The following is a 14,861-nucleotide window of genomic DNA, read 5'->3' as shown; positions in this document are numbered from 1 at the left end:
CAGTGCAATTTCTGTATACCCGTCTAGCTATAACTGGGTCATTGACTGGAGTAGAGACTGAGAAAGGTTTTGGTAGAGAATCTGGACTAACAGTGAATTTGATTTTTATGTAAGGATTTATAAATTAAAGAGTATCCCCTAGATCTATCAATGCATAAACATCAAGGTCAAAGACTTGTAACGTACCAGTGACTACATCAGGAGAACCTTTCTTATCCTGGAGAGCCTGAAGAGCATACAACCTTTTTTAGTGTTGACCGCCAACTGTAGCAGATTAGTTACCCTGCTGAGTCGAGCGCCTTGCTGTTGCAGATGAAGTTGTAGACTGAGCTCTACATTGCTACCCCCTTGACCCTATCTAGAAGGACAATCCCTCAACCCGTGACCAGATTGATCGCACCCATAACATCCTTCTTTTCTTGCAAGACAATCGCCTAGATGGTTCTTACCACACTTAAGGCAAGTGGGGTAATTCTTAGTGCCTGAAACACTTCCCTGAGACTTAGAGCTTAGTTCTCTAACCTTTTGGCCATACCTGTTCTTGGAGGATGGAACACTAGCTGACGAAGAGGCTGGAGCTGAAAACTTTTGCTTACTCTATGAGTGATTTCCACCACAAGATTTTTGCTGAGAATAGTCATAGTTCCCTGTCCTAGCCTTCTTATTCTCCTTAGCCTGTTCCCTAAGCTTATCACCCTCAACCTTCTGAGCATGAGTCATAACTAGAGATGTTCATATCTCTGAGTAACATAGCACTTCTGCACCCAGTTTGCACCAAATCTGAAACTCCATACAATAACTTATTCATCTAAGCCGTAGAGTCAACAACCATGTGATGAGCATACGTGGAGAGTTGGTTTAACTTGATCCCACAATCTTGTACTGTCATGTTTCCCTTCCTCAAGTTCATGAATTCCTGAGCCTTTTCTTCTCTCAACTCTATTGGAAAAAATCTATTAAGAAATGTCTCACTAAAGCAATCCCAAGTAATAGAAGCTGCATCTGTAACCCTATTTTCCTTCCACTGAATTTATGAGATATGAGCAACATCCTTCAACTATTATTATGCTAACTCAACCCGATCATTCCTAGTAACTTGTATTACCTCAATCATTTTCTTGATCTCATCTAAGAAATTCTGAGAATCCTTATTAGTTTGTGATCCTAAGAACTCAGTCAGATTCATCATAACAATGTCACGTACTATTGCTACTGCTGATCCACCATTTTCAATAATAGGAGCATGAACCCAATTGTTATGGTTGGTCATAATCTGATCCACCATCTCTATGGAATTCCTGAACTCAGCGTTGGAGACTTCCTGATCTGGGACTGGAGGAGCTGCGTTTGCATTCCGGAAATTTGCATTCCTAGCGTTATCTCTACGAGGAGGCATGATCTGAAACGTAGAATGTTAATTTAGAGTGGAATAAGATCATACCTTACACACGATTAGAGTAACTAAAAGTTGAAGTTTTCTCAAAACAATTTGTAGCCTCCCTCTCAATATATGTGGTGCACTTCACACCCATGAAAAGGACTCTACTTAGTGCGGCTTTTCAGACATCCTACGACACTTAAACCTAGTGCTCTGATACTATGTTTTGTCAAATCCCAAGCTACCCCCGAAACATGGACACGGAACCTAGGACCACAAGTGATCCCATGTTAACCGTGTTGTCACGATCATGAGCATAATAAAGGTAGTAAATTGAATGTTAATGCTAAATTATAATTTAAACTGAAAAGATGGGGAATACCTATACTCTATAACTGAGATATTTGAAAACAATGAGTTTAATACAAAGAAGTCATTACTAACCTGTCTAAAGATAGCCTCTAAACTGAATAGAAATGCTAGGACAGGCCCCAGCTAAGTCTAGAAACAAGTGAAACTAAAGGACTAGATATTGAAAAGAAATTCATGACTATTGTCCTAGAAGAATGAAGACTCACCACCGAATATGATGAACTTGAGATTAGAAATCAATCTAAGTTCGATATGTACTCTGAAAACCTGAACCTATATCACGAAAAGATATAGAGCACACATGCATCAATATTTGAAGGTACTGAGCATGTAGGATAGAGTAAAGCTGAAATAAAACATAACTGAACAAACACAAAGCAAGAATAATAATCTGAATATGATATACTAAATTGAATGAAATGACAAAATTTATAACATGCTGAGACTGATTGATAACTGAACTGTAAGTATGGTCAATGCATTAGAGAGTCTGAGTGAACTATCGGAGCTACTAATAGCCGATAATAAAACCACATGAACTAAATGTAGAGTCCGATGTATACGGCCCATCAAGAGGACCAAATATACATTGCCAGAGGTATAAAGGAATGCTGGCGTGATTACTAGACTGATTGCCCACAGAGGAGACTTACAACCTACTTGTCTAGTAGTTCTGGGACTAATTGGCTACGGTGAACCCTAGTCCAACTCGGTATTATGCTACTCCCAATGAATTATGTAATTAACTGATTGTGAATGCGTTTCAGTAAATACTGGATAGCTCAAAATTGATCATGCAAAATTGAGAATGCAACAATTAATCTGGTAATTATGCCTTTAACTAAGGTATGCATATCGAGGGTTCTGAAATTAATGCAATAATTTGAGTAATAACATAATAATCTTATTTGTAACCTATAACTATTAAATTCATGAAGTTCTAGAAACCCTAGGTCTAATCGTGATAGAGAAATCAAGAATCTGACTGAAAACTACGGGCCCAATGGGTGAAAGGAAGTCACTAGTGAAATTCCACATACATGGTTATGAAATTCATGAGAACTATTTAGATTTTGGGGCTGGAACTGCTGGGATATTGTTGCGTTCTTGAACTACGGTTCTTCACCTTTTTCTCCATTCATACCTCTAATTTTCTAAGTCTTGATTTAATGATTTGACTTAGGTAAGTATTAGTTATGTTTCTCGGCTTAAACTTACTAAAATCTGATGATTTATGGTCAAAACAATGTATCTTAGGGTTTAAACGAAGTGTGAAAAGACCACAAATCCCTGAATTAAGTGTTGTTGGACCAAATGACGACCTGGACTGACGGGCCGTCATTTAATCGACGGTCTGTCGCTTGGGTTCGTAGGTTGGATATGTTTGTAAGGCCTTTAATAAAACTGGCATAACTTTTTACGCAGACGTCTGATTTTAGCAAACTCGGTGTCTATGGAAAGATAATTCAATTATCTATTATATCGTTGTCATGGGAGACCTAATTTATTTTATGCTAATAGTTCTGATCATTTGAAGTTGACCCAACTGCATTTTCCCCCTAACTTTCTGCTAATTTCCACGCACGGTCCGTATATTCCATCGTGGTTCTTTTTCAGAGAGTGGGTAGATGGGGTGTTGATTGATGGAAAAAGACTACATACCATAGTGTGACCTACAGAACATAGGTCCGGCCGTCGTTCGACACTTCGTCAAATTTTCTAGGCTGAGTTTTTGGGAAGTTTCAGTCACAAATGATGGATGTGTTGTACGGGCCGTGGGTCAGGCTACGGTCCGTCGATGGTACCCGTCGATTGCACCTGAAAATTTGTGAAAATCTTATTTGTGGTCTATTCTAGATAGTTGGTGTTACAATATTGCCTTGTATTGAGCCATACTTGTGCTTTTGTTTATTTTTCTTTTGTGGAGTGCACCTAGTGTACCAATGACTTTCAGCTCTAAATAGTCTCAATCATATAAGGTTCCATGGAGAGATATTCCTCCAAGCTCGTGTTGGATTTTCTTGGTCATGGAATGATGTCCTTACATTTCCTACATAAACTATTTTATTCATTTATTTTAGTGCCTTTAATACTTTTAGACTTAATATTTGAAGATTAGGTTTCCTTGATGTGATGACTCTCAGGTTTTGGGATTGACATATAGTAGACTTTAATGGAATTTTTTTCCTACACTAATAAGATTTAAGCTTCCGCATTATGGTTAGTATTTTGTAAAAAGCATGATAAATAAGTGGGGATTTGAATTACATGGTTCGCCCTCCTAGGAGGTTATGTGTGGTTGCCATGCATGACTCATTTGAGGCGTGAGACTAAGTGTGGACAATTTTAATGATCGTCTCTAATAAATATAAATGCAAAGGTGAAATTTAAGAAAATGAAATACCTTTTATCTATACATTTTTATGTCACTCCAATTTTCATTAATCTCCTTCCTGATTCTCCTCAAGTTCTCCCATAATATCTATAATTTAGGTTATCTAACTCTTTTTTAACGTATTTAAATTAGGTTTAGGTGAATCCCCGCACGCGAATCCTTACATGGATCCATATCCCTGAGTATTTAAATTATATCATGACGGATCCAACATCTAGATCCTCACACGTATAGGACACGTACCGAATCCGAGCAACATAGGGTAATATTGCAAAGAAACATACACCGCATTAACAAACAAAAACATACCCAAGGAATGTTGCATCATTATTTCTGTCAGGTCTTCATCAAATGTAGGGGACCAAGAATTTTATATACGTATCTTAGTGGTGAAAATTGGTTCTCGACTGAATCACGCAGGGTCTTGAAGCCTCAAATATATGCAGATTCTACTGAATAGGGAGCCTACACTTTATGAGATACTAATGAGATTTTTCCTTATGCTAGATTTTCTCAATGTGAATTATTATCGATGTATGATGTCCCCAAGATAAAGAATGGGGTTGTAATGATGAGGATATCTTTTTATGCTAGAAAAAGATACAAACATACTTGAATTATAATCAACTGTATATATAAGTCAATACCAATGCCTTTTGTCTACTATTAGATGACTTTCTCTAAATGCCTTATTTGGGGCACTAAACAATCGTCTTTCTTAGGAGTTGCACGACTATATCTTGTACATTCCACAACTTCTGTGAGAATGTAATTTCCTCAAGTTCTCTTTTATTGATAATTATTAGCATATTTTGACTATTTTCCACCATGCTGCTAATATTTGGTATACGGTATTTTTGTGGGAATTGAATTATGTCGCCTTATTAGTGGTATGTTGTTTGCGATGTTATATTTTATATGGGTTGAATGGAAGGATAGGGAGAGAGTATTTGAAGTATAAATTCTGACTTTGTATATGTAAGGATTAGCCTTTTTATCTCTACTTTCTTTTTTGGTGCACCTATGTCACAATCGGGGAGCATCCTTTAGACGTAACAGGCCTTGTTGTTCTTTGAGAGGACTAGGACTAGCCTTTTAGCATTCATAATTACATTCATAGGTTAAAAATGCAAAAATTTAAAAAATCTTCATCTACACTATTTAATGAGATTTACTTAGACATCTCGCTTACACAAAATTTATTCATATCGAGTATACATAGACCCTTCGTATAAAAAGATTACATAGTCTTCTACTTTTATGGCACACGTATATAAAATACATAACATAGTCGTAAAAGGGATGTCTCATATTAAACAATCTAAACGGAGTCAAATCATCATGGGCATAATTCATTACACGATGTAGAAATGCCACCTAGGGCTTACAACAATATCTTGAAACAACATGAATGAAAAAATTTTCTTTAGACTATATAAAAGTAATAGCAAGGCACACTTGGAGAATGATTCCCAAGCCTTCCTTCAATAGCCGTCATGAACCGTTCAACGATCGGAACTTAAAATGTTGGGAAAAAAGGGTGAAATGGGGTTACTACATCACTTCTACTAACTATAGGATTATATGCACATACAACATAGAAATCATGCTAAAAAGGGACATTTCATTAAAACGTGCTATTTTACTTTGAGAACATATTATTCACATTAAACAACAAGATACAAGTCAATAGCACATATTCATTAAGTCAAGACCATGTACATTACAAGACCAACAATATCAAGTTAGTCAAGTCAACATGCATATCAACATAATTGAGCACATAATCAAGACAATTCTATCATCATGTTATAATATCAACAAGCATGTCTGAGAATTCAAAACATCATAACCAAAGAAAGACCATTACTCATGAACCCTCAATAAGTCCACTAGTGCAATGACTAAGTAAGACCCCATAACCTCACTCAATCAAGTAAACCTAATAAGAACTATAAGCAATGCCCAACTTCACATACTACATCATTAAGAGTAACCATCATCATACTTTAGCAATACAAACCAACCAAATTTTCACAAGTGAAACCAATATCACATAGTGTCATAAACACGTAAGATCAACATATGCATATCATTTACATTTATAAGCATATAAGCACAGAAGAAAATCCTTCTAAGACTTCCCTCAAGTCTAACTAATGCAATTTATAGGTAGAGTCTCATACCCCTACCTAGACTATGTCAAACCCCTTTATCATCCTAGTTAGAGTTCACTTCATTATTTCATTTTACCTTTTGGGAACATCTTGCCTTAACCATCATTGACCACATGAGCTAATGTGGAATCCGGTGTCATGGAACCCTACACCAAAAGAAGGCGGACTACTTGCCAAGGTAGTACCAAAACATGAACATAGCATTTTTGTGGATCCACTAGCTAGTACTCATATGGTGGCAACATAGTTCATGAACTAGGAGGTGTAGTTGGGACCCTCTTTATGTTGCATGTATTATAGTCTCCAATCACATGAGTACATTAGTGATCCTACCTTCTCTATGTGGGAAGGGACACCCTCACATATAGTTCACTCGGTGCTAAGCTAGAGTCCCTTTTTGAAATGTCATTCATTAATAATTGCAACTTAGTTTAGGTCATAGAATCTACCCCTTATATAGTCATCATCATATCTCAATAGGAATGACATGAGTATTGTCCTTTCATTATAATTCACACATGTGAGGTTAGCACATATACATAATCATATATGACAATGCATATAGGCAAATTCATCACCACCCTTATGTCATTACATCCTAGCTAACAACTGACAAGTCATAATTCAATACATTACAATTCAATATCATACCAACCCTAATCAATCTCATCATAAGGTATACTTTAATATAACTTCATTACTAAACACAAATAATCATAATTGAACTTAAGGGTTGAGATCACAAGACTTACCTCATCTCCTTCAAAAGCCCTCATCTTGGTCTTACCATCAACAAACCAATTTCATCTCATAATAGGTGTAGTAACATCATTCATTAGTAATTAATACAATAACTAAATCAATTGCTTCATCACTATCCCAATTAACTGCAATTCATAACCTAGGGTTAAGGGAAAAAGGTTCATCATGAATTCTTCAAGAAATAGATCCAATCCTCACAATACATTACCCTAGACAGTCGATGAAAGAATTAGAATAGATAAAAAAGAGTCTATCAATCAATACATTCTCCAATTCCCATCAATTTATAAGCAAGATCCAAGATTTGGGGAAATTGGGGAAAGGGACATGATCTACACGAATTTTCCACAATTATCATAAATTACTCAACAATCGATACTTCATTAGTCATATTCAATTAAACCTAATCATATCAATCATCAATTTCAATTTTAGAAGAATACACATTAGAATAGGAAAACCCTTGGAATTGGGTGATTTAGAATTCAACTTTGAAAAGACCTCTTGGGTAAAGAAATCCCAAGAGTGAAGAACCCATGACTTAATGAAGATTAATACACAAAATTGAAGTGAAATCCTAGAGAAATTGGTATTCTTCATCAAGTCTCTTGCTTTTTCAATGGAGGATTTAGAGAGAGATGGGAATTCGTGTTAAAACCCAAATTCCCAAAACAAAACAAAAAAGCTCACCTAAACCAAATTCCCAAAACAAAACCCTCTTAAATGACTTATATACATTATATTTGACCTTAAAGCGGTGTTAAAACTCTTAGACTCTCATTTTAGGCTCTAGATTAGGCCTTAGACTTTCAGAGTATTACATTATCCCCCCTTAGGAATATTCGTCCCGAATGACAGTAAAATTCTTTAAAAGGAAGGAATAGACTCAATACTAGCACCCCAACAAACAAAGACATATCAAAATATGAGTTACAACTCAAATCAACATAACCATATGACCTTTTACACAATGCAACTCAAAAAATTCATTTCTTCACTTAAGAGCTCAACATTACTACATGAGAAATTTCCTTCTCAACAACAAGATGAGTTCAACACAACATATAGAGTCATTTATACCAAAATTTATTTCAAAAATATTATCATTCTCAATCTCATTTCGTATAGGAATCATCATATCAAATACACAAATAAGTGCAAAATTGAGCAAAAGTGTATTTTTTTTCACATGAAACTTCATTTTAACAAAAACCTTTATCATAAGTATGCACATCTTTGCAAAACAAGTAAAATTCAATTTATTCATTATTTTGATTATTAGTTGGAACTACTAACCTTAAGCAACATAGAGATGAGGATAACGGGACTTCATGTCGGCCTGAGCCTACCATGTTGCTCCTCCACTAGGTAGTTCCTCTACACGACTTTTACGGAGGCTACCTCTTTGTTTCTCAATTTTTTCACTTGACGATCAAGGATTTCCACAGAAACAACTTCATAGGAGAGGTTCTCATCCACACCTAGACCCTCAATAGGAATAATCGACGCGGATCACCGATGCACTTCTTAAGCATGGATATATGGAACACCACATGAATCGAAGCTACTTTAGTAGGTAGTCTCAACTCGTATGCAACTTTGCCGAACCTTTGTAAAATTCCATAGGGACCCACATAACGAGGACTCAACTTCCCTTTCTTACCAAGTCTCACCACTCCTTTCATGGGTGAAATTTTTATATACACCTTATCACCTTCTTCATATTTTAAGTCCCTTCTCTAATGGTCGGCATAAGACTTTTATGGACTTTCTCCAAAGTGTTATAAATTAATTCAGGACCAAAGAGTGAAGACTCGCCCACTTCAAACCATCCAATTGGAGACCTACATATCCTACCATACAATTCCTTAAAATGAGTCATAGATATAGATGAATGGTAACTATTGTTGTAAGAAAACTCAACCAAAGGCAAATGTTTATCCCAATTTACTTTGAATTCAATTACACAAGCTCTAAGCATATCCTCAAGGGTTTGAATAGTATGCTCCGCTTGACCATCCGTTTAGGGATGAAAAGCGGTGTTTAACTTCACCTTTGTACCCAACCCTTTTTGGAATGACCTGCAAAACCTAGATGTAAATTGTGCACCCCCTATTTGATATGATGGATAACGGAATACCATGGTGACAACAATATCATCTATGAAGATCCATACATAATCCTCCGCCGAGTATGTTGACTTGACAAGAATAAAATTAATGGATTTGGTCAACCTATCCACAACTACCCATATAAAGTCATGTTTCTTTTGAGTCGAGGCAACCCTACCACGAAATCCATGTTAATATCTTCCCACTTCCAAGTGGGAACTTGGTTTTCTTGAAGTAATCCACTTGGTTTTGGTGCTCGGCTTTCACTTGCTAAAAATTGGGACTTTTTGCAACAAATTCCGCTATGTCCCCTTTTAAGCCTTCCCACAAAACAACTTCTCTAAGGTCATGATACATCTTTTTAGAATCCGAATGAATGGAATAACGAGACCCATGAGCTTCCTCAAGAATCTGGTTTCTCAAATCATGTACATTGGTAAAACACAATCTTTATTGATAGCTCAAAACACCATTAACCCCTAAGGAGAATGACTCAAGCTTACCAAGAACCGATTCTTTAAACCCCATTAATGATTGATCAAGGTGTTGCTTGGACTTCACCTCAACCACCAAAGATGATTTGGAGTTATGACGGACCATGAAACCGCCATTTTGAGAATCTTTCAATCTAACACCCAAACGAGCCAACCTATGAACATCTTTCACTAGGTCTTTCTTGGATTCTTATACATGAGACACACTACCCATGGTCATACAACTTAGAGAGTCTTCAATCACATTGGCCCTGCCGGGGTGGTAGAGAACACTCATGTCGTAATCCTTCAACAATTCCAACCACCATCTTTGTCGAAGATTTAATACCTTTTGAGTAAACACATATTGGAGAGTCTTGTGGTCTATATACAAATCAACATCGACACCATACAATTAATGCCTCCATATTTTCAAGGCAAATACCACGCCTGCTAATTCAAGATTGTGAGTTGGATAATTCTTCTCATGCACCTTAAGTTTTCTAGAAGCATAGGTTACTACTTTCCCATGTTGCATACAAATACACCCTAAGCTCACTCGGGAGGCATCACAATATACCACAAAGCCCTTGGTACTCTCTAGTAGAGTCAATACCGGAGCGGATTTAAGCCTATCTTTCAAAATTTGGAAGCTTCTTTCTCATGCTTCCGACCACTCAAATTTCACAATCTTTTGGGTTAAGGTAGTCAAGGGAGATAGAATGGACGCAAAACCATCCACAAACCTCCTATAGTATCCTAGTATACCCAAGAAACTTCTAATGTTGGTTGGAGTTAACGGTCTAGGGAAATTTTTCACCACCTTGGTTTTCTTTGGATCAACCTCAACACCCTCACTAGAGATGTATGACCAAGAAACGCCACCGACCTCAACCAAAACTTACATTTTCTATACTTGGCAAGTAGTTGGTGTTCCTTAAGCACTTACAACACCAATCTCAAATGGTTCATGTGTTCACCCTTATTTTTTGAAAATTCCAAGATGTCGTCAATGAAGGCAATGCCAAATGGATGTAGGTAACCTGGAAACACCCTATTCATCATGTCCATAAATGTCATCGGGGAATTAGTGAGACAAAAAGACATTACTAGAAACTCATAGTAACCATATCTAGTTTGGAACGACATTTTTGGTATATCCTTACCTCTCACCCTAAGTTGGTGATATCCCCATCTCAAGTCAATCTTAGAAAAGTAGCTTGCCCTTTGAAGTTGATCAAACAAGTCGTCAATCCGAGGGAGAGTATACTTGTTCTTACTAGTGACTTTATTGAGTTGGTGATAATCAATGCACATTCTAAGGGACTCATCATTCTTCTTCACAAATAATATCGGAGCAACCAATAGAGAAATACTAGGTCTAATGAAGCCTTTGTCTAGTAAGTCCTTGTATTGAACCTTCAACTCTTTCAATTCTGCTAGAGCCATATGATAAGGAAGAATTGAAATAGGGTTGGTATCCGGTAGCAAGACAATATCAAAATCACTTTCGCATTTGGGAGGGATTCTTAGAAGATCATTCGGAAAGACCTCCGGAAATTCCATTACTACGTGGACCGACTCAATGGGAGGATTTTTGGAGTCTAAATCATTGACTCTTACAATATGGTATAAACACCCTTTAGAGATCATCTAACAAGCCTTTAGACAAGAGATAATACAACCTCTAGGAATATAATCCCCCCCTTCCACTTTAACACGGGTTCATTTGGAAAATTGAACTTGACGATTCTTGTTCTACAATCAATGGAAGCAAAACAATCATGCAACCAATCCATCCACGAAATTACATCAAAGTCGACAATATCAAGTTCTACTAATTCAACATGATTAACTCTATTGGGCAACATTATCGGATAATTTCTATATACCCTCTTTGCGACCAACGACTCACCCACCTGGTAGACACCATCAAAGGTTTATTTAGAATATCAGGCAAAATATCAAACTTTATAGCTACAAAATGAGTAACAAAATATAGGGTGGCACCCAAATAAAGTAATCCATATACATCAATATAGGTGACTTGAAACATACCGATCACCACATCGGGAGAACTCTCTTTATCACCCCTAGAACAAAGTGCATAAAAGCGATTCTTCTTTGGAGCATCAAAATTATAACTACTATCTTGAGATTTCCCACTTCATTTATCTTACCCCTTCACATTATGGCAATCCCTAAACTTCTGGCCACTCTCCCCACACCCAAAGCAATTGTTCGTCCCAACAAGGCAATCACCATAATGCTTCTTGCCACACTTTCCACAAGTTGGCTTCTTGCTTGATGAGCTAGTACCTCTTCCCTTTAGATATTTAGGGTTACACACCCTATCATCACGAGTCTTGGGAAATTTGGAAGGAACTGGATTGGAGAACCTCTTTTTGAACCTTGGTTTTCTTGGATATCAAGCCTACCGTTTGAAGAGACACCATCATATGACCTTGCCCTATTAGCATCTCTACTCATCTTCTCAACCCTTGCCTCCTCTACTTGTTTAGCATGAACAATGAGATGAGAAATATTCTATTATCATGTATCATATCCGAACGACATTCTTCTTCAAGTCATCGGACACTATCGTCATAAAATAACTCATCTCATCCCTCGGATCGGGAACCAAAAAAGGAGCATATTTTGACAACTTAATAAATTTCAAAGAGTAGTCAAGCACACTCATACCTCCTTGATGAATTCTTCCACCTTAGCTTCACTCTTTTTCCTTGGAAAGAACCTATCAATAAAAGAATACTTGAAAATCTCCCATGTCACCTGACCACCCCTCAAAGGCCAATTGTCTCTCCATTGAATGTACCAAGTTTGGGCCACGTCGTTGAGTTGGTAGGTGGATAACTCAGACTAATCACTAGTAGTCAACCCCATAGCATAGAGCATTTTGTACACTTCAGCAATAAACTCTTGGGGGTCTTCCTCCACTTTGGACCCATAGAAAGTAGGGGGATTCATCCTTGTGAAATCCCTCAAGCGGGACGCCATGGTGCTAACCTTCATTCTGTTTGAATGTATTTTCCAATCAACTAGTATAAATATACAATTTCTACTTTGGTATTTCTACTAATAGAAATTAAGACTCTCAAAAATGTATTTATATCACCACAGATTTGAAGTGTATGATGATGACGAAAACACCAGCGGTTAACAAAAACTACAGCAAGGATGGTGTTGATCGGAAGTTGAAAGTGAGAAATGAGGTTCTTCCAATGGGTAGATGGCTTGATCTTTCTGGGTTACTATTTCAGAGTCACCACAACATCAAAGAGAGTGGGAATCTGTTGAATTTCAAGATGTATAAGAACGGATCGTGGATGGATTTTGAGAAACATGTGATGGATGTGGTCATTTTAGCTTTTCTTAGTGGAAACGATATGATTGAGATGAAATGGAATGATTTAAATTAATTGATTTTTTTATCACATGTTTGGGATTGTAATGGACACTTGGAACGAACTGCCAATCTCTTGAATTGATGTTAATGGCAACGATTTTATCCCCAATATATTTATTGAGGATTCAAAAAAGATGTAGGAGATTCATGAGATCAAAAAAGGAAAGAGAAAGAAAAGAAGAACGAAAAATGAATTGGGCAACTCATCGCGGATTTTTGTGTCTACAACTATTGAATTGCTTCTACCAAAGTGGAGTAGGATATGGCCAATGTAGGAAGAAGAGAACTACTATCCAAAGGTAAAGGGTTTCGTGATGTCGTCTTGTATGACTGTTAAAATCACTTCTATTCACCAGTGTATGAAAATTGATTCTAAGGAACAAATTGTAGACTTTTAAAGACACGATGGAGATTGTAACGAGGGACAAAGGGGACTATAATGTTATCCTTGCTTGGTATGGGACATCGTCCAAGAAACATCAATATTATGCTAAGTTTTACAAATTTGTATTTTACTATTATTACTTAGTCATTTCTGTTTTTATGTAAAAATTTTAAACAAAGGTCATGATTCAACATCATAAGACAACATAATAACTGTTTCAACTTGTGTTACTTTTGCCTTTTGTTTTTGTCTTTTAACACCATCTCAAAGCTCTAATGCAATTATTTCTTGTTAAACATAGGTACAAGTTCAATCTGATCCAGCTGGTCGCCTGGTCATTACCGGTTAGCCAAACCAACTTGACAATCTCTGGGGTGTTACAAGCTTTAAGACGGTACACACCATGTTATTTATTTTACTCATTTTGACTTTGATAAAATAATTCAATCTTTGCCTTACTTACATATATTTGGACTGCTAAAGAGAAACTCTCATGTAGAAACCTTTGTATTTCTTGAATAGATCTGAAAACTATATCATTGTTACGTTTCTATTTGTTTATCTCAACACTCTAAGAAGTCTACGACAATCAAAAAGTTATACATTCCATTCAAAATCTTTGGTAGCGTTAATGAGTCAGTCTCCAATATTAATGGTAAATATTTACGTATTATACAGTACTTCAGTCCTGTTCACAAATCCATTGCGGACAATAAAAAAGAAGACCTCAGATTTTCTCTTCATCATTCAAAATAACATTGAAGTCGCCACCTATAAGACAACTCTGTGAATAAATATCATAAAAAAAAATAGTCTTTCAAGTGTTGAACACTTAGCTTAAATGAAATTTAGTATTCATATTTCATTGTTATGCACTAGTTTTTCATACCACAAGTCAATATTTGATTTGCTGGACTCAGCAATTCCCATCCCTGCATTAATATATACATTCCATAGTAACCCAATCTTACATCCACCCTTCACATTACATTGTTTTGGAATTTGAATTCGGATAACATCCATCTGTGGACACTCATAGGAAAACTTCCCTATAATCGCATATTGTAAGGTTTCAATGGTGTTATCCGCCTAACTTCATCTTCAGTCCATGTTATTCTCGAAATACCATTGTTATACTAACAATGTTTGATGGGAATAGGTGGAACAATAGCAGGTTTAATGTTTTGACATAGATTCGTTGTATTAGGTATACGGAGGTCAACATATTTGCCTCCTAGAGCAGTTGGCAAACTCTTACGTTCTTCGGGCTTATCCTTTGTTCTAGTATCTTTGTTGCTATTGGGAGGATTAGATCCAGTAACTGGGGCCATGATCGATTAAAAATTTCTTGTAGCAAGGAGGATTTCAAAGTTCACCTTTC

At 36.6% G+C, this 14,861-nt stretch overlaps 1 protein-coding gene across 1 annotated transcript; it reads right to left on the bottom strand.

Annotated features, from left to right (window-relative positions):
• Positions 1–354: 354 nt before the first annotated feature.
• Positions 355–11,234, bottom strand: LOC107006157. The gene is made up of 3 exons (XM_015204783.1): positions 11,088–11,234; positions 1,106–1,399; positions 355–597 (listed from the first exon to the last, which is right to left on the bottom strand). The coding sequence occupies exons 1-3, from the start codon at positions 11,232–11,234 to the stop codon at positions 355–357; spliced, it is 684 nt and encodes a 227-aa protein (XP_015060269.1).
• Positions 11,235–14,861: the final 3,627 nt, after the last annotated feature.

Source organism: Solanum pennellii, chromosome 12 (assembly GCF_001406875.1).
Source record: "Solanum pennellii chromosome 12, SPENNV200".
NCBI classification, from domain to species: Eukaryota; Viridiplantae; Streptophyta; class Magnoliopsida; order Solanales; family Solanaceae; genus Solanum; species Solanum pennellii.
The sequence above is the reverse complement of the archived record's forward strand: the minus strand, read 5'-3'. Positions and strand labels throughout refer to the sequence as shown.

Bases quoted from the DNA above. Each gene is read 5' to 3' on its own strand.
- LOC107006157 (XM_015204783.1), bottom strand. From the start codon at position 11,234: ATGGAATTTCCGGAGGTCTTTCCGAATGATCTTCTAAGAATCCCTCCC. The intron at 1,400-11,087 runs GTTCAATACAAG...TCTACGTTTCAG, and splicing joins CAGAATTGAAAGAGTTGAAG to ATCATGCCTCCTCGTAGAGA. The intron at 598-1,105 runs GTAATACAAGTT...AATCACTCATAG, and splicing joins AGATCAAGAAAATGATTGAG to AGTAAGCAAAAGTTTTCAGC.